At 47.8% G+C, this 24,801-nt stretch overlaps 1 protein-coding gene across 1 annotated transcript in view; it reads right to left on the bottom strand.

Moving 5' to 3' along the window:
• The window catches only part of LOC120978990 (calcium-activated chloride channel regulator 1-like), a 126,520-nt gene that overhangs the window by 42,542 nt on the left and 59,177 nt on the right, over positions 1 to 24,801 (bottom strand). The window contains exon 9 of the mRNA XM_040407475.1: positions 19,982 to 20,088. Within this exon, the coding sequence (XP_040263409.1) occupies positions 19,982 to 20,088 (107 nt within the window). The remainder of the gene's footprint in view (positions 1 to 19,981; positions 20,089 to 24,801) is intronic.

Below are 24,801 nucleotides of genomic sequence, written 5' to 3' on the forward strand. Positions count from 1 at the left end.
AACGTCGAACCCGTGTCACGAACACCCCAAAATTCGGTACGGACCCGAACTATGCTCGAACTGTTCGCTCAACACTAACTACGAATCCTTCCAAACATCCCTCTTGCCTAGATTCTTACTTGTATGCAACTCACTATGGGAAGGAAGACCCCTGCATCCACATATGCTAGCAGCCCAAATAACAATTATCCCCACGGAAGGGAAAGATCCCTCATTATGCACTAGCTATAGACCGATATCCTTGCTCAATACAGACCTGAAATTACTAGCTAAGATGCTGGCCTCTCGCCTCCAGTCGCTCTTACCCCAGTTGATCCATATGGAGCAAGTAGGTTTTGTCAGAGGACGTGAGGGGAGAATGAACATAAGTCGTCTGATCAATATTATACACCATGCCCACTCTACTTCCACTCCATTAGTTCTTCTCGGCACGGATGTCGAGAAGGCTTTTGATAGAGTGAACTGGTCTTTTATGTGTGCAGCGCTGAAAGCCTTTGGCATACCTGATAGCTTTATTGAGGTGGTAATGGCTATGTATAGTAACCCAAGCGCAAGAGTCCTGGTAAATAACACACTTTCTCCCCCTTTCACAATTAGTAATGGCATTAGGCAGGGCTGTCCTCTCTCCCCGCTCCTTTTCATTCTGTCAGTAGAGCCATTATTACAGGCTGTACGGCGGGATCAAAAGATTCAGGGATTGACCATAAAAGGGAAAACCCACTCCCTTGCTGCATTCGCAGACGACCTCCTTCTCATTATCACGAACCCCATAGAAGCCTTCCCAGCGATTCATACTTTGTTGGAGTACTTTGGATCCCTATCTAATTTTAAGGTCAACCTCTCCAAGTCACAAGTCTTGAACATATCGCTAGATACACAAACACAAACCCTCTTAGAACTGAACACTCCCTTCACATGGTCCAACAGCAGCATCCCCTTCCTGGGTGTGAATATCACTTCCCACTACTCAGAATTTTATGCAGAAAAATTTAAAAACATTCCGCGCAATATTAAAGATCTTATGACATCATGGGACCTACCGTTTACCTCCTGGTTCGGCCGCAGAACGATAGTCCTCCCGAAGGTGCTCTACTATCTACAAGCACTGCCAATCTGTATACCTAGAGCATTTTTCCTACAGCTAAAAGGGATACTGACGCGCTTCCTCTGGAGTAGTGCCAGGCCTAGACTGCCTTACAGCCAAGTGATTAAACCCCAGAAACTAGGTGGTTTAGGAGTACCAGACTTTCTTCTTTACTATAAATCAATCCAGGGCCTAAGGGTCTTAGAATGGTTACGTAATCCGCCAGAGAGGCTAGATGTGGTGTTAGAACAAGACCTAGCGGGACTCCCTTTGCGCTCCCTAGCTTTACTCATAGACAGGAGACCATGAGACAAATAACCAATCCCCTTACACGTAATACCCTCAAAGTATGGTTCGCGGGAGTTTTGGGGAAACTGATATCAGAGCAAACCTCACCACTATTACAAGTTAGAGCTGTTTTGTGGGACTCCACCCCCGAGTTTAGATCCACGTTAGGCGACGGGCCTAAAGCAAATTCCACCCCAATACATGATATATTTTGTACCCACCACGAGGGAGATGAAGTAGCCCTGGAGCATCCCCAAATAGGGAATCTAACCCACTTTCAGTACGCCCACATCTTAAAAGCCACTACAGGGAGACTGTTTCAGAGCCAGAGCACCCCCACTCAATTCGAACAAATGATCTTGGGGAAGAATGAACCAAGTAAGAAAATCTCCAAAATCTATATCTCCCTCCTTGAAGCTCCCCAAACAATTACTCCCCCTTTCATTAGGAGCTGGGAGAAGGATCTAGATATCAAGTTCTCCCCTGACGAAATAAAAACAATGCTATCACAAACCAACAAAATATCTAGATGTGTACGCCTGCAAGAGAATTACTATAAGTTGGTTACTAGATGGTACTATACTCCGACAAGGCTACATAAGATTTTCCCCTCCTCCTCATCGAAGTGTTGGAGATGCTTAGACACTGAGGGCTCATTCATACACATATGGTGGGATTGCCATCTAGTGAAACCCTTCTGGATAGGAGTGTGTGACATTATTTCCAAACTGCAGGGTGGAACTTTCCTGCTTTTGCCACAATACTGCCTTATAGGTCTGAAACCACCGAGTTGTCGCTCTCCACATGCCAACCGCCTACATCAACACCTTCTGGCAGTAGCTAGATTCCTCATAGCCTCAAATTGGAAGTCGAGAATAGTGCCTAATGTCCCCCAATGGATGGCTCGCTGCGATCAGGTGTACCGGTTGGAACAAATAGCACATTGGGAGATTAATAATACCCCTCTATTTGAAAAGGTGTGGGGGTCTTGGAAGAAATTCTGGGATTTTACTTACTTGCAGGGTGTTCGTGTTCGCCATTCACTATAGGATCTACTCAGATCATCACTTTATGACAATACCTAAGCAGATTAAAATTGATGGTAGACCATGCAGATGATAGGAAGTCATTATCTGTCGCTTGTTGATGTTGATGTTATTTATTGCATTATAAAATTACTTCACAATGTCTATGTAAATGTCTGATTCTATGTCGCAGTGTGCGTGAGCACAATTTGATGTAACTCATATGTCTAAGATGATGACATTCTCAATTTTATTTACAATAAAATATTTTACAAACTAAAACATTTTGTGGGCAAGGGCCTGCTGCTGATCTGACCATCTAAAACATTATGGGCAAGGGCCTGCTGCCGCTTTGGTGACTCTAGATAACCTCGGGCCGATCGCACGTCCCTGTGACGCCGACAATCCATTCAGATGTCTGCCCTATCAACTTTCGATGGTACCTTCTGCGCCTACCATCGTGACCATGGGTAGCGGGGAATCAGGGTTCGATTCCGAAGAGGGAGCCTGGGAAATGGCTACCACATCCAAAAAAGGCAGCAGGCGCGCAAATTACCCACTCCCGACTCGGGGAGGTAGTGACGACATAACAATACAGGACTCTTTCTAGGCCCTGTAATTGGAATGAGTAAAGTTTAAATCCTTCAACGAGGATCTATTAGAGGGCAAGTCTGGTGCCAGCCTCCACAACGATCACCCAGTGTGCCGTCAGGCTGAGGATTGTGTTGACCAGACTCTTAGATAGTGAGACTGGACTTGTAGATGAGGGCCTGCTGGTGAGTTGACCCTCTAAAAGATTGTAGGTGAGGGCCTGCAGGTGAGCTGACCCTCTAAAACATTATATGCGAGGGCCTGCAGGTGAGCTGACCATCTAAAACATTATATGCGAGGGCTTTCAGGTGAGCTGACCCTGTAAAAGTTTGTAGGTGAGGGACTGCTGGTGAGCTGACCCTCTAAAAGGTTGTAGGTGAGAGCCTGCAGGAGAGCTGACCCTGTAAAACATTATATGCGAGGTCCTGCAGGTGAGCTGACCCTGTGAAAGATTGTAGGTGAGGGCCTGCAGGTGAGCTGACCCTGTAAAACATTATATGCGAGGGCCTGCAGGTGAGCTGACCCTGTAAAAAATTGTAGGTGAGGGTCTGCTGGTGAGCTGACCCTCTAAGAGGTTGTAGGTGAGGGCCTGCAGGTGAGCTGACCCTCTAAAACATTATATGGAAGGGCCTGCAGGTGAGCTGACCCTGTAAAAGATCGTAGGTGAGGGCCTGCAGGTGAGCTAACCCTGTAAAAGATTGTAGGTGAGGGCCTGCAGGTGAGCTGACCCTGTAAAACATTATATGCGACAAATAAGCATGTTGATATGATGGAAGAGGAGGAGGGGGATGAGAAAAGGAAAATTCAACCATGTACCCTTTTTTGTGTTGGAAGGGGTACATGGGAATTCAGTGTATTCAGTACATTATAAACAACACATTTAAAGTGCCTTTATGTTCAGCCGCTTTCCTCTGGTGGAGTCGAGAAGTCAGGGGCAATCCAGGCCTTGGTAATTTTTATAAGAGTCAACTTGTCAGCATTAATCAGTTGATAGGCGGCTACGCATATCTGTTATAATGCCACCAGCAGCACTAAATACCCGCTCAGACAAAACGCTGGCGGCAGGGCAGGCCAGCACCTCCAAGGCGTAGAGCGGCAGTTCATGCCACATTTTCAGCTTGGACACCCAGTAGTTGTAAGGCACTGAGGGATCATTGAGGATGCTGATACGGTCTGCTATGTTCTCCTTCACCATCTTCCAAAAATTTTCCCTTCTTGTAATACTAGGCCACGCATCAGGGTGAGGGTACTGGCGGGGTGTAATGAAATTGTCCCAGGCTTTGGAGAGTGTTGCCCTGCCTCTTTTGGAACTGCTGTGTGTTCCCCTTGTCTCCCCTCCTCGGTTGGCCAAGGAACTATGGACTCTGCCGCCAGCGTTGTCAGATGGAAATTTTTGGAGTGATTTTTCAACAAGGATCTTCTGGTATTGCACCGTTTTGCTTGTCCTCTCCACCAGAGGAATGAGAGATGAGAAGTTCTCTTTGTAGTGGGGGTCGAAAAGGATGAACAACCAGTAATCAGTGTTGTCTAAAATGCGTATAATGGGCGGGTCGCGGGAAAGGCAGCCTAACATGAAGTCAGCCATGTATGACAGAGTAACAACAGGCAAGACTTTGCTGTCGTCATTAGGAGGATCACTCTCAATCTCCTCCTCTTCCTACTCTTCTGCCCACCCACGCAAAACAGATGGAATTAAACTTCCATGGGTGCTACCCTCTGTAGCGGAGGCAACCGTCTCTTGCTCCTCCTCCTCTTCATCGTCTAATTTGCGCTGAGAAGACGAACTGAGGGTGGTCTGGCTATCACCCTGTGTAATGTCTTCCCCCATTTCCACCTCTTCCACATGCAAAGCGTCGTCCTTAATTGTGAGCAGCAAGCGTTTGAGTAGACACAGAAGTGGGATGGTTACACTGATAATAGCGTTATTGCCGCTCACCATCTGCGTTGATTCCTCAAAGTTTCTTAAAACCTCACAGAGGTCAAACATCCATGCCCACTCCTCGCTTGTGAATAGTGGAAGCTGACTGGAAAGGAGACGACCATGTTGCAGCTGGTATTGCACTACTGCGCTCTGCTGCTCACAAAGCCTGGCCAACATGTGAAAAGTCGAGTTCCAGCGCATGCTCACTTCGCACAACAGCCGGTGAGTTGGCAATTTCCAGCGCTGCTGCAGCTTTTACAGACCGGCTGAAGCTGTCAATGACTTGCGGAAATGTGCACACACGTGGCGAACCTTCACCAGTAGCTCAGGCAAATTGGGGTAGGTTTGGAGAAATCGCTGAACCACTAAGTTTAAGATGTGGGCTAGGCATGGGATGTGTCTGAGCTTGCCAAGCTCCAAAGCCGCCACCAAGTTAACGCCATTATCAGACACAACCATGCCTGGTTCTAGGTTGAGTGGCAAGAGCCACAGCTCAGTCTGTTCTCAACTTCTCTTATCCCCTGCCACAGCTCTGCGGCGGTGTGCTGTTTGTCACCTAAGCATATCACCTTCAGCACGGCCTGTTGCCGCTTCCCTACTGCAGTGCTACACTGCTTCCAGCTACGGACTGATGGCTGACTGGTGCTGCGCGCAGATAATTCGGAAGTTGGAAGTGGAGGAGGATGCGGAGGAGGAGGAGAAGTGGGGGTTGGAAGAAGTAACGTAGGTGCTGGTGGAAACCCTGATCGACGTAGGGCCTACAATCCTTGGCGTCTGTAGCACCTGTGCCATCCCAGGGTACAACTCACTCCCGGCCTCCACAACATTCACCCAGTTTGCTGTCAGGGAAATGTAGCGTCCCTGGCCGAATGCACTTGTCCATGTGTCCGTGGTTAAGTGGACCTTCCCAGTAACTGCGTTGGTCAGGGCACATGTGATGTTACAGGACACATTTTGGTGTAAGGCGGGCACGGCACACCTTGAAAAATAGTGGCGGCTGGGGACTGTGTAATGCGAGACGGCCGCTGACATCAAGCCTAAATGGCAACATTTCCAGGGCCAGTAATTTAGAAAGCTGTGCATTTAGTGCTATGGCCTGTGGGTGGGTGGCTGGGTATTTGCGCTTGCGTTCAAAGGCATGGGGTAAGGACATTTGGATGCTGTGCTGGGACACGGAAGTTGATGTGGTCGCTGATGGTGCTTGCGAAGGTCCAGGTGTAGAGCGGGAGGCCTCCGGGCCTGCGCCTTCGACAGGGGATTGGCCAGCACGTAACATAGGGGAAGAGGAGGCAGTGGTGTGACCTGCAGACACAGTTTGTGGACCCATGCGTTCGTTCCACTAATTACGGTGCTTGGATGCCATGTAGTGGATCATGCTGGTGGTGGTGAGGTTGCTAGTGTTTACACCCCGGCTCATTTTGGTACGGCACAGGTTGCAAACTACTATTCTTTTGTTGTCCGCACTACCCCTTGGCAAGGGAGATTTACGCAAGGGGGTGCTCCGTGGAACAGTTGTGGGCCCGCCTTCTCCCTTTTACCACCCCACTGCCTCTTCTAGCCTGTTGCGGTTCTGCACATCTCTTCCTCTCTATACTGGTGTCCTTGCTCGGCTTTCCACCTTCCCAGGTTGGGCCAGTGACTTCGTCTGCCACCTCCTCTTCTACTTTCTCACTCGGCTCATCCTCCTGACTTGTTGACCTAACCACAACCTCAGTGATTGACAACTGTGTCTCATCCTCTTCATCAATCTCTTGAGACACTAATTGCCGTGGACTTATTGGCAACTGTGTCTCATCATCATCCACCTCATTAAACAGTAATTGCCGTTCCCCGCCGTCATCTTCTTGTGACTGTGGATGCTCAAGAGTTTGGGAATCAGGGCACAAGATCTGTCCCTCTTCAAGCATGCTTGGCAAGAGGGCCAAATCAAGGAATGGCGATGAAAAGAGGTCCTCGGAATATCTGAGTGTGGGATCACTTGTTTGCCCAGACTCTCCATGGTGGGAGGAAGGAGGATCAAAACTGGACTTGGTGGAAAACAGGGTGGTGCTTAACCGACTGGAAGCATTATCTGCTGCAATCCAACCGACCATCTGGTCGCACTAGTCTGACTTCAAGAGTGGCGTCCTGCGCCGTCCTGCAAACTGGGACATGAAGCTAGGTATCGTTGGATGATTGTTTTTCTTGTGCTCTGGCAGCAGGCTCAGTTTCAACGCGCCCAGGGCCACGGCCTCTGCGTGCACCATCAGCATCACGGCCACTTCCCCATCCCTTACTGCTCGCCTTCTTCATATCAAATGTTATATATGCTTGAAAGTATGTCACACGTACAGTAGCGTAGGATCTGGAAGTGTATTTGCCAAAAAATGTAAAAAGGTATTTGGGATGTGGAAATGTCACACAGTAGATATCCCGCAGATAATGTCAATGCTGTCACCAGCGGCCTAATAGAAAATTACAGGGAATTTCACAGGTATTTGGGATGAGGAAACGTTATACAGGAGAGGTACCACTGGTAATGTCACTGTCTGCAGCGTCTACGGAAAAAGTACACTGTATGTCACAGATAAAATGTTTAGGCGCACACTTTACACTGGAGATGTGGCACTAGTAATGTCACTGTCCGCAGCAGACACTATCTATGGAAAAAGTACACTGTATGTCAGAGATATTTTTTGGATGCGCACACTTTACACTGGAGATGTGGCGCAGCTAATGTCACTGTCCGCAGCGGACATCGTCTACGGAAAAAGTACACTGGATGTCACAGATATTTTTGGGATGCGCACACTTTACACTGGAGATGTGGCGCAGCTAATGTCACTGTCTGCAGCGGCCTAACTATTGCACGCTATTTTTAAAAATAGATATTGCTGCCACACACAATAGTCCTTAAAAGGACTTTTGGGTCTGTAAAATTTTAGCTATTTAGCGCAGTTTGCGCTAAAAATAGATATTTCTGCTGCCACACACAATAGTCCTTAAAAGGATTTTTGGGTCTCTGAAAAGTTTTTGTAATAAAAATATTCTTATATCACTCCCTACACTGTCTGTCCCTTCCTCAGCACAGCTCTCCCTGACTAAGACTGAGCTGAACATGCGTCATCGGGTGCTATACATGTTCCGGCCAGCCAATAACTCTAATGCCAGCAGCCAACATGGCTACAGCATTACAGTGAGGGCAGTAATTACCTGTATGTTTATTGGCAAGGAACAAGCGGGGAGGAGACTTGAGCATTGCGCTCGAGCACATGCGGTATTCGGCCGAATACTACCATGTGCCGAGCATTGAGATGCTCAAGCCAAACTGGTGTTCGGTCGAGCATGCTCAATCAACACTAATATGCACCATTTAGGGAGAAGATGTTATTTCCCCCAATAAACCATGGCCATCATATTCTTTTTATTGTTGCTGACCACCTTGCCCCATTGGAGTTGGCAGGGAGACAGCCAGCAGGATATTTGCATGATGCAGACTAGCTAGTGATTGGCTGTGTGGCTACTCTTACACATTTGATAGAAGGGAGAGTGGGAGCAAAACTCTGACCTGCTGCTGTTGGCGGCAGGATGATGTCCATGGAGCAGGAGGAGGTGAAAAAGGGGCTGGTGTGGGAATCAGACCGTGACTAATTGGATGTGTCAAGAGGACCTTGCCTTCTTGCTGCGGTGCTGCACAGCCAGAATGCAACAGATGGCCAACATTCTCCGCCAGGTTTTAGATCTCTGTCTTAATAACCCCTTTACCTGGCCTCTACATAACATTCGATGCATCCACCGCTGGTCTAAATGTAAGAAAATGATAAATGAGACGGGCCTGCCGGCCTGTCCCCTTCAGCCCGCATGTGCCACGCCCCCTTTTTTAGACCTGACGTGATCAGGGAAAAGTCGCAGATTGTGGCTCAACTAACCTTTGTGCCGCAATCTGCGACAGATATACGCCAGAAAACTGGCATATATCACTTAGTAAAGAACCCCCATAGGTTTTATTATCCAAATAAAATGACAAAGATACAAAATAAAAGACTATAACAAAATGTAAACAACTAAAAACAGTTTTTAAAAGTCTATATAATGCATTTCAGGGCTTGGACCATTATTCAGAAGCTGAACAATGATTTGTGTTAGGTGCTTACGGTAGTACAGAGAAGAGCCCTGGAATGCAGGGAAAGAAATGCAGTCGGTTGTGGTGTGCCGAAACCGAGGATGAGGTAGGCCTAAGAAAGAAGAGGGCCCACCCAAGGAAAAGACATAAAAGAAATGAGTTGTAAATGAGTGGAGTGGTGGGAGGGACAAAGCTCAGACCTCAGACGGTGCAGGAGCCAGGTAAGGGGGGTGCCCTAAATAGGCTGGAGGCGGACCTCAGCCCCTCCCACAAATCCAGGCAAATGCCTTAATACTTGTGTTAGGTGCTTACGGTAGTACAGAGAAGAGCCCTGGAATGCAGGGACAGAAATGCAGTCGGTTGTGGTGTGCCGAAACCGAGGATGAGGTAGGCCTAAGAAAGAAGAGGGCAAAAATGGAAATAAACCAGTTTATTTGAAGCCAATAAAACACGTGAATAGCTCAACCCGACATGCTTTGGAAAGCCACTCTTAACTCTTGTGCTGGATTGGGAATGTATCGTGCGTAAGCGGATGACTTCCAGCGTCCCAATTTCTTGATAACATGGGTAGGGATGTTGGCACTGGAGGCCGTGGATGCAGCTCCGATGCGAAAGGAGTGCCCTGAGTAGTTGGCAGCGTTGAGGCCCAGTTGGGTGAGAAATGACCTGACATCGATCATGAAGGTGGTCGTGGTGAGCACCGACCATGAAGTTGGAGTAGCGGTTGAGAGGGTAGGAACTTGTGAAGCTGACTGTAGGTGTCCAGAACCCTCACCGGACACCATTTATTGTGCGTGGGGTAATATGAGATGTTGACGGGTGAATGCTGACTACTCTTGGAGTAGGGTAAGGTCAGGACGTAGTGATCCAGGTGTTTAGATAAGTGGGAGACAAGACGACAAGGTGAGGTTTGGGACGTGGAGGTTGTAGTGAATTCCCCGGGCCTCAGGAACCCGTAGAAGGCTAGGTAAATTGCAGTTTTGATGACAGCGTTGGTATTTGTATCAAAAGGCGTGGCGTCCAGCAAGTCGGATAATGCTTTGAAAACATGACTGTTGATGGGCAGCCTCTGGGCTGGACGTGCGGGTTCCGTCTTCTGAATGCCTCTGAGTATTGTTTTGATTTGGTGGGAGGCCATGAAGCTGGTGTAGTTAGGGTGCAAGATTAGCATATGATGTTGAATGCCAGTAAGATATAGTTTGATGGTGTTGTATGACATTTTGAGTTTGAGGTGGCAGAAAGAAGCAAATCCCAAAACAGACGTCATGATGAAAGGGTGCGTGATGTTGTGCTCTACCAGGAATCTGTTGAATAGCGTGAACGCTCTGTTGTATGTTCTATGTGTATTGACTGATAGTGAAAAGTGGGACAAAGACTGGCCATGCCGCATGATGGCCTTTAGTCCAGAATGAGTTGCTGAAATGACGGGGTGCTGGAGGCAGTGGGTGATGCTGATGGGAGATCCTGATGAAATGCCTGAAATTTGAAGTGAGATAAATTGTCAGCAGCCGAATTGCACACCCCCGGGACATGGAAACAATGCAAGAAAAAATTATTGCAGGCGGCCAGCCAAGTAAGTCTTCGCATGAACCTCATGATTGTGAGGGATTTAGAACGACCTTTGTTGATGATCTGGCAGGTTGCTTGGTTGTCTGAGTAGCAGCGGACCGCCAGATTTGCCCATAAATGACCCCACGCCACGGCAGCCGCTACGATGGGATAGATCTCAAAAAGCGCTGAGGTAGTGGAGAATCCTTCCAGACCCTGGACCTCAGGAGGCCAGCTGCCCCACAGCCAATCGTCCCCAAATATGGCCGCAAAGCCTGTGGTAGATGCCGCATCTGACCAGATAGAGGGGGAAGAGTCCGACAGCTGAGGGAGAAACAAGCTCCTGCCATTCCAGGTGGACAGAAATCTCCTCCACATTCCCAGATCAGCCGCAGCGTGGGCATCCAGGGACAATCTGTGCGAGTCGTGTAGGAACAAGGGGAAGAGGTGCAGAAGCCGTGAAATAAATGAGCGACCCTGGGGTATGATGCGCATGGCAAAGTTCAGGGAGCCCAGCAGGGACTGTAGTTCTCTGCGTTTGCAGGTGCCGAGTTGAAGGTAGCCGTCTATGTGGGTGAGAATGTCCTGGATTTTCCCGGACGGCAAACTGGCTTGCATTGAAGCTGAATCCAACTGGATACCCAGGAAGGTGATGATCGTGTCCGGCCCCTCTGTCTTCTTGGTGGAGAGGGGGACCCCAGTTCCTTGAACAGCTTGATGGTGGCTCTGAGGCTGGAAGGAGGGGAAGTGTTTCCTTCCACCAATAGGAAGTCATCAAGGTAATGTAAAACCAGCGAGCATCTTGCTACATTCAATAGCAACCAGCATAATGCTTCTGCAAACACGTCGAAGATGGCCGGGCTGCTTTTGGACCCGAAGGTCAATCGGGAGAAAAAATAATATGCCCCTGACCACTTGATGCCGTGCAGGTGCTACAGTGTAGGGTGAATCGGTAGTAATTTGAAGGCGTTGGCGATGTCGGTTTTGCTGAGCCACGCCCCCACCCCTGCTTGACTGATGGCCGTGATGGCGTGATCTATGGTGGTGTACTGCAGAGAGAATTCCTCTGAGGGAATGAGGGAGTTGAGACTGGGGTTGCCTGTCCCGTGAGGCGCCGATAGGTCGATGATGAGCCTCTGTTTCTGGGAAGATTTCCCAGTGACGATGCCAATGGGGTTGGTGCGCCATGTGGCGAATGGGGGAGTCTTGAAAGGACCTAGCACAAAACCCTCCGTTACTTCTTGGGCTATGAGGGCGTTAATGGCGGTGGGGTTGTGTAGAGCGGATAGAAGATTGGGACATTCCAGGGTGCCAGTTGGCATATACAGGATGCCCGTGTGGAATCCTTCTGTCAACCCTGAAACGAGTAAATCTGAGAGATGCCTGGAGGGGTGTTGCGACATGAGCGCGGTAAAAACTGGCATGTTGATGGTTGTTAGATACGGTTTTGTAAACATTTTATTTGGACACATGGACTTGGCATGTGCCCGGAAACATTTGGTGCATATATGTAACAACTTACACCCGTTGTAATTACAGGACCCCTCATTGAAATTATTGCAAATCATGGATTTGCCTAGAAATTTGATCGGCCGACCCAGTTTGTCCCGGGCCAGTCTTTCCGGGACCCCGGAGGGACCAGCTGCCTGGGAGAGGCCCTGTCTGACCGACGTGTTCGGGCAGAAATTGGTGGTGTGGGCCGTGGAGGAGCAGTGCGCACAGGCTGGGGTCCTAAGGCCTGCGAAGTGGCGACAGAATATGACCGTGTCGATCCTCGCCCAGTTGGAGCGGACTCCGTACTGGGAGAAAGCCCCCGCCACCTTCGCCGAAAAAGACCTGTGATAGTCATAAAACGCTGACCCTCCGTATTTGTTGCCCAAGTCCACCAGTTTGTGTAAGTAGAGGTCGAATTCCTCCCTTCTGTTGGGGTAGACCGCACAGATGACCTCTCTATAGATTCCGAAGGCCAACACGAATTCGGGAATGGTCAATTTCCTATTGAGCCGGGCATCCCTGGACTTGACCACAACTGACACCCCAGTTCCTTGAACAGCTTGATGGTGGCTCTGAGGCTGGAAGGAGGGGAAGTGTTTCCTTCCACCAATAGGAAGTCATCAAGGTAATGTAAAACCAGCGGGCATCTTGCTACATTCAATAGCAACCAGCATAATGCTTCTGCAAACACGTCGAAGATGGCCGGGCTGCTTTTGGACCCGAAGGTCAATCGGGAGAAAAAATAATATGCCCCTGACCACTTGATGCCGTGCAGGTGCTACAGTGTAGGGTGAATCGGTAGTAATTTGAAGGCGTTGGCGATGTCGGTTTTGCTGAGCCACGCCCCCACCCCTGCTTGACTGATGGCCGTGATGGCGTGATCTATGGTGGTGTACTGCAGAGAGAATTCCTCCGAGGGAATGAGGGAGTTGAGACTGGGGTTGCCTGTCCCGTGAGGCGCCGATAGGTCGATGATGAGCCTCTGTTTCTGGGAAGATTTCCCAGTGACGATGCCAATGGGGTTGGTGCGCCATGTGGCGAATGGGGGAGTCTTGAAAGGACCTAGCACAAAACCCTCCGTTACTTCTTGGGCTATGAGGGCGTTAATGGCGGTGGGGTTGTGTAGAGCGGATAGAAGATTGGGACATTCCAGGGTGCCAGTTGGCATATACAGGATGCCCGTGTGGAATCCTTCTGTCAACCCTGAAACGAGTAAATCTGAGAGATGCCTGGAGGGGTGTTGCGACATGAGCGCGGTAAAAACTGGCATGTTGATGGTTGTTAGATACGGTTTTGTAAACATTTTATTTGGACACATGGACTTGGCATGTGCCCGGAAACATTTGGTGCATATATGTAACAACTTACACCCGTTGTAATTACAGGACCCCTCATTGAAATTATTGCAAATCATGGATTTGCCTAGAAATTTGATCGGCCGACCCAGTTTGTCCCGGGCCAGTCTTTCCGGGACCCCGGAGGGACCAGCTGCCTGGGAGAGGCCCTGTCTGACCGACGTGTTCGGGCAGAAATTGGTGGTGTGGGCCGTGGAGGAGCAGTGCGCACAGGCTGGGGTCCTAAGGCCTGCGAAGTGGCGACAGAATATGACCGTGTCGATCCTCGCCCAGTTGGAGCGGACTCCGTACTGGGAGAAAGCCCCCGCCACCTTCGCCGAAAAAGACCTGTGATAGTCATAAAACGCTGACCCTCCGTATTTGTTGCCCAAGTCCACCAGTTTGTGTAAGTAGAGGTCGAATTCCTCCCTTCTGTTGGGGTAGACCGCACAGATGACCTCTCTATAGATTCCGAAGGCCAACACGAATTCGGGAATGGTCAATTTCCTATTGAGCCGGGCATCCCTGGACTTGACCACAACTGACACCTCGTCATAGGCGTAAGTCTTGTTTTCAACCACGTCCTGGGAGGCAATCAGAAGGGAGGCCAGGTTTACATCCTTACCTTCCAGGATATCCCGTTTCAAGTGCTCAGGAATCATATGCGCCGGGTTGACTTCCTGGTCCTCCACGCTAATGGACGGCGTGATCACCGGTAAACCGGCCGGTGCCGGTGATGCCGCCGGTGGCGGACCTGCCAAGGAGAGGGTCGTGGTGACCGATTCTAGCCTCTCCAACCTGGCGTTGACTGTTGACATAGATGTCATCAGAGAGGCCAGCATGGCATGGATGTCCCCGGTGCCGGACTGGCTGGGTCCTTCCCCCGCATCCCTGTTATTGGTTGATGCGCGCAGCAGCCGGAACAGTTCCGCTTTCCTTGCCGTGGCGGGGAAGGGAACATGCCGTTTCCTCAACTCCGCCGTGATGCGTGGAATTGTCCAGGACCGGATGGACGCTGAACTGGCTAGATCGTCTCCCGGAGTAGCAGTGACAGATCTAGCAGGGGTGCCAGGTAGGGAGAAGTTTTCTAACCCATCCAGCGACATACTAAAATAAAAAAAGTTGATTAGTTTGAGGACACGCGGGATCGTGCTGGCTAGCTAGGCCGAACGGCGAAAAAATTACACTTGCATGGTGACAGATGAGGCCCTGCTAATTGCCAAGTGGCTTTGAGAGGCTCTACCTATGATTTGGCGCGAGGGGATACTGAGGCCACTCGTGGTAGTGGCAGGAGCGTTGGCCTCTCGGTGACTGTAAGACAGGACTAGGGGAAGGGAGTGAAAGGTGAGGCCCTCTCTATGCAACACGCGAGGCGGCTTACTAACGAGGTGGCGCGTTGGGCAGGTGCCTCTGTACGTTTGAGGCGGGGTGTCGGCCTCGCGGGACCACTAACTGCCGGCGAAGCCAAAGAAGGGGGGGTACCTAGTGGGATGATAGTGCCCCTAAAGCCAGCACGTTGACCCTAACGGGACCATCCAAAATGTAAGGAAGATTTTGGTAAATGAGCAGGTGGACGTACCTGGTAGCAAGAAAAAATTCTACACGGTAGTGTAAAATACAGTATAGGTTGACCGCCTGAAAAAGGGGGAGGGTAGACATAACATAGTGTGATGAAATGTGCAAATGCATATGGTACATATACATGACCGGGAGGATCATGGCGGTTGTTCATGAAATGACAGCTTGCGCCTGGTGTGAAAAGAGACCAGCGCGGGCCGTGTGGCCATGCCCAGGCGGAATGCGCGTGCCTGCAATTTAATGGAACATTTTGGTCCGTGTCCCTGCAATTCCCTCCTATTTATTTATTATGACGCAACAAATTTAATATATATTATTTTTTTTTTTTTTTTTTTTTTCCTTGATGACCAGACGATAACTCCTCCCCCCTGTGCTTTTATTGTTATTTATTATTATTTATTTTTTTATTTTTTATTTTTTTTGTTGGGGCTGCTGGGGTGTTATATGACTGGAGGGGCGTGCTGGAAGGCCCCCCCTGCCGCCCGACGGCGGCCCCCCGCAACGGATGCGACGCGCACGGCCGCCGGGACACCGCGCATGCGCCGACGGAATCGCCGCGCATGCGCAGAACCCCGGCCGCGCATGCGCAGACCAGGCACCAGGACGCGGCCGGGCGCCATCGGCCGTGCGGCAGGAGGAGCGGTAAACAGGCAGGAGGCGGTTGGGAGGGGATGTCTGCGCAGCGGTCAGCCCAGAGGAGGTTGGAATGAATAGGGGGTGTGCCGGTTGCACCGCTGCTGGCCCCTGTAGCTGCGCATGAGAATATCCGGGGGGGGGGGGGGCTATGAACGTTGTTGGTGAAGTCAGTGAAACATGAAGATCATGCTTGCAGTTTATATGATTGTTGTGAGGAGTAACCTTTGGAGCATAGGAAAACAAAACCCCTTTATTTTGATCCCATTCGTCCGAAGTCCCCCCACGGCCGCCGGGACACCGCGCTTGCGACGACGAAAATGCCGCGCATGCGCAGACCAGGCACCAGAACGCGGCCGGGCGCCATCGGCTGCGCGGCAGGAGGAGCGGTAACCAGGCAGGAGGCGGTGGGGAGGGGATGTCAGTGCAGCGGTAAGCCCAGTGGAGGTTGAAAATGAATGGGGGGTGTACCGCAGCTGGCCCCTGTGCTGTGTACATGAATACGAGGAGGGGAGGGGGAGGAGGGCATGAATGTTGGATGTTGAGGGGTGCAATGAAATGACCAGAAAATGGGGAATGGGCTGGAACCATCAGGGAGCTGACCGGAGTGACGGTCCTGTGGGGAGACGCCAGAATAGGCACGAGCAATGAGCTGCCGGTGATTGCTGCGAGCAGCCGTGACATGGATGCAGTGTGTGTGAAAAGAACCACAGAAAAAGGGGGGATTTAATCCACGAACCATTGGTCGCATGCTGCCAGAGCTGTTGACCGGAATGGTGGTGCGGTTTGTGAATGAATATGCATGAAACAGGTGTGACAGAAATGAATGCTGGTGACTTGCATGAAAACCGTGACATTGCTGCGCATTGATGAAATGAGATGAACCGGTAAAGGGGCAACCGTGAGGCCCTGCTGACCCGCACGAAATAACTCACAGTTTGACGGGCAAACGCGACCCACAGTGAACCGAGTGAAGCTGGGAAAAGAACAGCAATGCTTCAAAACCAGAACCAGACGGCGACGAAAGCTCTCAGAAAATCAGCGGCTCGCAGGTAAATTCCTCAGAACTCCAACAAGCGACTTCCTCTCACAAAGCTCAGACCTCAGACGGTGCAGGAGCCAGGTAAGGGGGGTGCCCTAAATAGGCTGAAGGCGGACCTCAGCCCCTCCCACAAATCCAGGCAAATGCCTTAATACATGTCATAATGAGCTCTTTACCCCCCTCCTAATTCATGTATTTGAAACTGTTACTACCATTTCCCCTACTGCCACCAATTAGTGATGAGCGGCAGGGGCTATATTCGAATTTGCGATATTTCACAAATATTTTGTAGAATATTCGTCATATATTCGCGAATTTCGCGAATTTTTGATTATTATATTGAGTGCGAAAAATCAGCAATGTAAAAATCACATAATGTAAATTTGTAACGCGAAATACAGGCGTGGGTCACTTTGGCTACATTTTTCAAGCTGTTAGAAGTTTCCTGAGACTGGAGAAAATGGCTGGCACGGCAGAACATTACAATAGCTTTATATGCAGATAGAGTCAAGTCCTCCAATATATTCGCAATTGCGCTAATCGGCAGTGATTAGTATATTTTTTCGCACTACGTGCAACTTCACATTTTAATCTGACTACAGATTACTGATTGGTGCACTAAGTATTGTTGTGAACTTGACATTGCTTCCTTCTCATTGGCCCACAAGCAAGAAGCAGATTCGAATCATGTGTTCAGATGGAAAAAAATGCTGAATATTCGATATAACGAATATATAGCACTACATTCTAAATATTCCCGAATTCTCTAAGTGGCGATATTCGCAATAAAAATTCGCTATTCGAATATTCGTGCTCAACACTACCACCAATGTGGGTACAGGTGCCACTACTACCACCACCACCAACACAGCTATGCAAGGGGTTCCCCGACTCCCCCTGAATCTCCTCCTCAGGGCAGTCCAAAAACTTCTCACACAACTCATCAACAAGGAGACACTCTGACTATCTTCCATAGTGCATGGTGGGGTTTTGTTGCCTCTTCTTAGGAAAAAAGAAGGTGCCCCACTAGAAGGGGACAGTGATGACAGAGCACATGCAACTGAAAGGCTTCTCTGTGGTTGCAAGGAGGAGAATCAGGGGAAATGCCTACCCTTGGCCGCAAGGCATGGTGTCAAACAGAGGTAACCACCACATCCTGCTGTAACTGAGAGGAGAAGTAAGCCATGCAGTTCACAATCTCATCCTCTTTATCCAAATGGGGTGGAGTTATAAAAAACCATAATACCTCCACAGTTTTATAGGTTTCGTTTTTACAGCGTTTTCTATCTGGTAAAACTGACCTATTACTTTCATTCTCTGGGTCAGTACGATTACAACAATTACACATATGTATAGTTTTTCTTGCATTTTAATACTAGAAAATTATTTGGAAAAAAGCTAATTTTTTTCTTTGCATTGCCATATTCTGAGCCCCATAACTTTTTTATTTTTATGTGGGTGCCATTTTTAAATACCCGACAGCCAATGTAAATCTACGTGAGGCGGTCAGGAAGGTCACAAACACAATTCCCACTGCTATTGCCATTAATAATAGTAATAATGCAATGATTGCAGTGAAATGTGGTTGAACTACACGATCTGTTGCAGTAATACTGGCCTTCACTAAAACTCAGATGTGACAATGCAATTTTTTTGTAGAGATGTGAAAAACTCTTTTAAACTATACACCGTGATGCAGTAATACCTTCACTAACACAGTTATAATTTGCGTTACTGATGTCAAATGCGACTTAGTTGCTGTATTCTACCCATTATCTTTGCTGCAATGTCCAAAGTGTTCAGTAATACAGCTATCATAAAGACATTATGATTGCCATATTATTATTGCGGTTAAATAATTGAATTTTTTTTTTTTTACAAAAAATAACATGTTCACTAAAATTCTAGTGTGACAATCCAATATTTTTGCTGTGATTATAAACTTCTTTTGAACTAATCAGTTTTATTTTGAAACACAATATGACATAATCCTGGATTGTACAGGATGTATTATGAGAAAAAACGCATCTGAGTTGAAAAACCGCAACTGAACCGCATGAAAACCGCAATGATGGAATCTTGCTAAAATGAACCCAGGATCCGGATTTTTGAGATTACCTAATAGACTATAAAAGGTGGAGAGGTATGAGTGGCGCTTCAACCACTGAGGAAGGGGTGCAGACGCCCCGAAACGCGTCTGGTGCTAAGGAGAGAAGCGTCCACCTAATCTTTTGGATCTCCGTTGCATGGCCATGCGATAAGAAGTTATAAAGGAGAAATATTTGCATAGAGACCGCTCTACTATACAGACTACGGATCTGACTAAGGTACCACCACTGCCTGTTTAATCCCGCGATAGTACGACGTCATCAGTACGGGACGGCTGACGCTAGACGCCGAAGCAGCCGGCGCAGCTCGCCTCTCGTGGAAGATTCTGAGACGCGGTAGCGGGAGCGGACATCAAGAACCAGGTAGGAACCTTTTTCTCCGAGTGAAGTAGTTGCAGTATACTACCCTGAGCGGCTGTATTTCTATTTATGAACCGGGAAGGAGTGTAATACTATTTACAAACAATCACGGAGCACTATATGGGACATTGAATCCACTATATTGGTACAAGACTTTTTGCAAACTGTCCGTGATAACTACTTTTCTGAGAAGCGGTCTGCGGTCATACAGGGTCCGCTTGTGGCCTTTTACTCTGGACACTTTTCGTGGTACTACCAGTACCAGGAGCAACTTGAATGTTATAATGGTCTGCTGAATTGTGTTATTTATCCCTTGTCAGTGTATACATCGGTACCGATCAGTTTTATTTTCATTTTCTGGTCAATTTTAGTGTTTTTATTGAATCAATTGTATTATATGTATGTGATTGGATCCATTAGGTCCTATTAAATATCATATTGATCCCAATATCCTGTGGTCCGAGTGTTGTGAGTGCTCACTCCCCTTCTTTTTGTAGATGCAGTAGCGCCTTCACTAACATGGTTATGTAGAAAGGATCAGCTAAACGGCCTTTTCTTAACAAGCATGCTCCACAGCGGTACGTGAACAATTCACAAACTGCTCAATTTTCTGAAATACTGCCACCCTAGGCTCAAAAATCGCCCCTTTTACCCATAACAGCGAGGGATATGTGTACAGCCTATTGCACACCATAAATACCCACCACGCCATCCCTTTTATGACCTATGCGCTGCCAATGTCGAAAATGGTAAATGGTTATAATAGTATGACTCGACTGTGTATGTTGACCAAAATGGTTGCATTGGAAAACTTGTGCTAGGTCTGATATAGGCTCAAAAATATTATACTATAGAGCAAACTGAAACATTCACCTGTATAGACCGTTTAATAATATCTCCATCACTTGCTGTGATTGAACTGAAGGCATCAATTAAACCATTTGCATCCACTTTATCGGAGCATAAGAACGTTTTTCCACCTGAAAGAAATCCAGAATTGCATTATTCCTCTGTGCACAGATTATCTGTCCGTTGAAAACCATATGCATGGTACTTGTTATTAATGAGTTGCCATATTTTTCAGACAATATTATTCCTTGGACTAAAAGACATTTCCCATAATAAGGGTCACATGCGCACGACCATATGTTCAGGCTACATCCGATCTGCGCTTTTTGTGGATTAGATGCGGGCCCACTCTTTTCGAAGGGGCCACAAAAGATGTGGACAGCACATGGTATGTCCGTTGTGGAGTGCCACAAAAAATATTTTGCAGACAAAGATAGGACGTTTCTAAAAGAGTTTGAAGAAAATGGTGGCATGCACCTGACTGGAATCCATGTTTTGCGGATCTGCAATTTGCGGACTATGAAACGGATAAGGTCATATGCACAAGCCCTAAGAAGCATGAAAGAAGAGAAAATATTTTTTTTTCTATACATTTCCCATGGATAATATTCAGGTGATATGGCACATGTACACTACCACAGTACCCCACAACATTGCCTGTCATGGAGCCCACACTGCAATGCCAGCATAGTGCCCCACCACATTGCTATTGGTGTGGAGAGGAAGGAGTAAACGAGGCTAGACAAAGCGCAGACCACACCGAATGGCCGTCGCTGCTCTATGATGTTGCCCGCATACCTAAACTGTATGGATATTTCATTGCAATAAGGGCTCGTTCACACAAACGTTTTTTGCGTTCCGTATACGAAACCATTCATTTTAATAGTTCCACAAAAAAAACTGAATGTACTCCGTATGCATTCCGTATTTCCGTTTTTCCATTCCGTTCAAAGATAGAACATGTCCTATTATTCCTCGCAAATTACGTTCCGTGGCTCCATTCAAGTCAATGGGTCCGCAAAAAAAAAAACTCATATGGAACTTACTCCATATGTCTTCCGTATCCGTTCCGTTTTTGCGGAACCATCTATTGAAAATTTTATGCCCAGCCCAATTTTTTCTATGTAATTACTGTTAATGCCATACGGAAAAACAGAACAAAAACGGAATGGAACCAGGAACACTACTGAAACAAAACACTGAAAAAGCCATATGGTCGTGTGAACGAGCCCTAAAGGATTGCAATTTTGTTGGTGAGTGCTGCTACTTTCTTTCTTCTTAGGGCTTGTTCACACGACCGTATGGCTTATTCTTTCGTGGGCTGTTTTTAACGGATACGTTTTTCCGTTTTTTGTTTTAGGAGTGTTTCCGGTTCAATTCCATTTTTCTGTTCTGTTTTTCAGTATGGCATATATAGTATACAGTAATTACATAGAAAAAATTTGTCTGGGCATAAAATTTTCAAAAGATGGTTCCGCAAAAAGGGAACAGATACTGAAGACATACGGAGTACATTCCGTATGTGTTCCGTTTTTTTTGGCGGACCCATTGACTTAAATAGAGCCACGGAATGTGATTTGCGGTCAATAATAGGACATGTTCTATCTTTGAACGGAATGGAAATATGGAAACGGAATGCATACGGAGTACATTCCGTTTTTTTTTGCGGAACCATTGAAATGAATGGTTCCATATACAGACCGTATACGGAACTCAAAAAACGGCCTGTATACGGAACGCAAAAACGTTTGTGTGAACGAGCCCTTATGGAAAGGGTTAACAATTCATCTGCTCTGAACTGTTAAAGAAGCACTCCTGCACATATAATACTAATTCTCCAGCAATATTCTTGCAGTTTAACTTGTTTTATCCCAGCTTAGTAGCATCCATACATTTTGAACCCATTCATCATGGCAGCTGTGTCATGTGATCCCTGTCTGACTACCAGCCCACAACTAGTCCTTTTGTAGACTGCAGGTCGGTCACTACTGTGGGTAAAGTATGGGCTTTCCCACATTAAGCAGTCACATGATGCCGAGAGAGGTGATGGTGAAAAGCGGCATTAAAGAAGTTTTCTGGGATTATCAAATTGATGACCTATCTTCAGGCCCATTTGATAGCAGCTGTGCTTTGTATAACAGCTCAGGGCCATTTACTTGAATGGGATTGAGCTGCTCCTAGGGCATTATCAAATGTGATCTGAGTATACCTTAAAAGGTTAAACCGTAACTTTCAATTACAGTTATTAAGATAAATCGGATGGTAATTGTTTAAAAGAATAATAATGGGGGTGACTAGGTGTAACTAGGTCAGCATATATTTTTTCGGTTCGCTGGGTAGGTCTAATAATCAATGTTGGTGGATGTCTCCTAAGTATCTCTACAGCCTAGATCTGCTGTCCCTAAAAGAATCTGGTCTAGAATCGGGAAAACTAGCGTGGCTGTATTTGAAGCACCCGGCATGTGACCTATAAACGGGACGTCACTGGTCTACAAAGAGGCCTCAGCACTCACTGAGCACCACAGCGTCTCTATACAATGGATCGGTGGGGGTCCCTGGAGTCTGACCCCACTAATCTCATATTGATGACCAATCTGAAAATAGTGTTGATCGCGAATATTCTAATCGCAAATTTTTATCGCGAATATCGGCACTTCGAGAATTCTCAAAAATCTAGAATATAGTGCTATATATTCGTGCAGTGTCCCACTGCCCACGTGGGTACTGCAAAGTTGTAGTGGTATGCTTTGTATGCTTTATACAGTCCTGATCAAAAGTTTAAGACCACTTGAAAAGTGGCAAAAAAATCATATTTAGCATGGCTGGATCTTAACAAGGTTCCAAGTAGAGCTTCAACATGCAACAAGAAGAAATGGGAGTGAGACAAAATTTTTTTTGAGCATTCAATTTAATGAAAACAACAAATAAACTGAAGCAGGCTGTTTTTCAGGTGATCAAAAGTTTAGGACCACATGCCTTTAAAAGGCTAAATCTGTGCAAAGATGTGGATTCATTGTCATTTTCTGTCAGGTAGTCACATGTTGTGATGGCAAAGGCAAAAAAACTCTCCCTTTTTGAACGTGGTCGGGTTGTTGAACTGCATAAGCAGGGTCTCTCACAGCGCGTCATCGCTGCTGAGGTGGGACGCAGTAAGACAGTCATTTGGAATTTCTTAAATGATCCTGAGGGTTAGGCCTCATGCACACGACCGTATTTTTTTGCGGTCCGCAAAACGGGGTTCCGTTTTCCCGTGATCCGTGACCGTTTTTTCGTCCGTGGGTCTTCCTTGATTTTTGGAGGATCCACGGACATGAAAAAAAAGTCGTTTTGGTGTCCGCCTGGCCGTGCGGAGCCAAACGGATCCGTCCTGAATTACAATGCAAGTCAATGGGGACGGATCCGTTTGACGTTGACACAATATGGTGCCATTTCAAACGGATCCGTCCCCATTGACTTTCAATGTAAAGTCTGGAGTCCCTTTTATACCATCGGATCGGAGTTTTCTCCAATCCGATGGTATATTTTAACTTGAAGCGTCCCCATCACCATGGGAACGCCTCTATGTTAGAATATACTGTCGGATATGAGTTAGATCGTGAAACCTCATTTCCGACAGTATATTCTAACACAGAAGCGTTCCCATGGTGATGGGGACGCTTCTAGTTAGGCCTCATGCACACGACCGTTGTGTGCATCCGCGGCCGTTGTTCCGTTTTCCGTTTTTTTCGCGGACCCATTGACTTTCAATGGGTCCGTGGAAAAATCGGAAAATGCACCGTTTGGCTTCCGCGTCCGTGATCCGTTTTTCCAGTCAGTGAAAAAAATATGACCTGTCCTATTTTTTTCACGGACAACGGTTCACTGACCCATTCAAGTCAATGGGTCCGTGAAAAATCACGGATGCACATAAGATAGTCATCCGTGTCCGTGATCCGTGTCCGTGATCCGTGTCCGTTTTTCCTATCATTTTCAATGCAAACTTGACTTAGTTTTTTTTTTCACTTTTCATGTCCGTGGATCCTCCAAAAATCAAGGAAGACCCACGGATGAAAAAACGGACACGGATCACGGAACAACGGAAACCCTTTTTGCGGACCGCAAAAAAAAAAAACGGTCGTGTGCATGAGGCCTTAGAATACACTACAAACTGTGTACAAGACTGCCCCCTGCTGCCTGGTAGCACCCGATCTCTTACAGGGGGCCGTGATCAGCACAATTAACCCCTCAAGTGCCGCACCTGAAGGGGTTAATTGTACTATCATATCCCTCTGTAAGAGATCAGGGCTGCCAGGCAGCAGGGGGCAGACCCCCCCCTCCCCAGTTTGAATATCATTGGTGGCCAGTGCGGCCCCCCCCCCGCCTTCCTCCCTCTATTGTAATAATTCGTTGGTGGCACAGTGTGCGCCCCCCCGCCCCCCCCTTCCTCCCTCTATTGTAATAAATCGTTGGTGGCACAGTGTGCGCCCCCCCCTTCCTCCCTCTATTGTAATAAATCGTTGGTGGCACAGTGTGCGCCCCCCCCCTTCCTCCCTCTATTGTAATAAATCGTTGGTGGCACAGTGTGCGCCCCCACCTCCCCCCCCTCCCTCCCTCTATTGTAATAAATCGTTGGTGGCACAGTGTGCGCCCCCCATCGGCCCCCCCTCCCTCTATAGCATTAACAACATTGGTGGCCAGTGTGCGGCCTCCCATCCCCCCCCCCCCCCCCGATCATTGGTGGCAGCGGGTTACTAGCAATAGTACAATAGTAAAAGATTCATACTTACCTGGGAGCTGCGATGTTCGTGTCCGGCCGGGAGCTCCTCCTACTGGTAAGTGACAGTTCATTTAGCAATGCGACGCAC

The sequence above is a fragment of the Bufo bufo genome, chromosome 9, assembly GCF_905171765.1.
Source record: "Bufo bufo chromosome 9, aBufBuf1.1, whole genome shotgun sequence".
In the NCBI taxonomy this organism is placed as follows: Eukaryota; Metazoa; Chordata; class Amphibia; order Anura; family Bufonidae; genus Bufo; species Bufo bufo.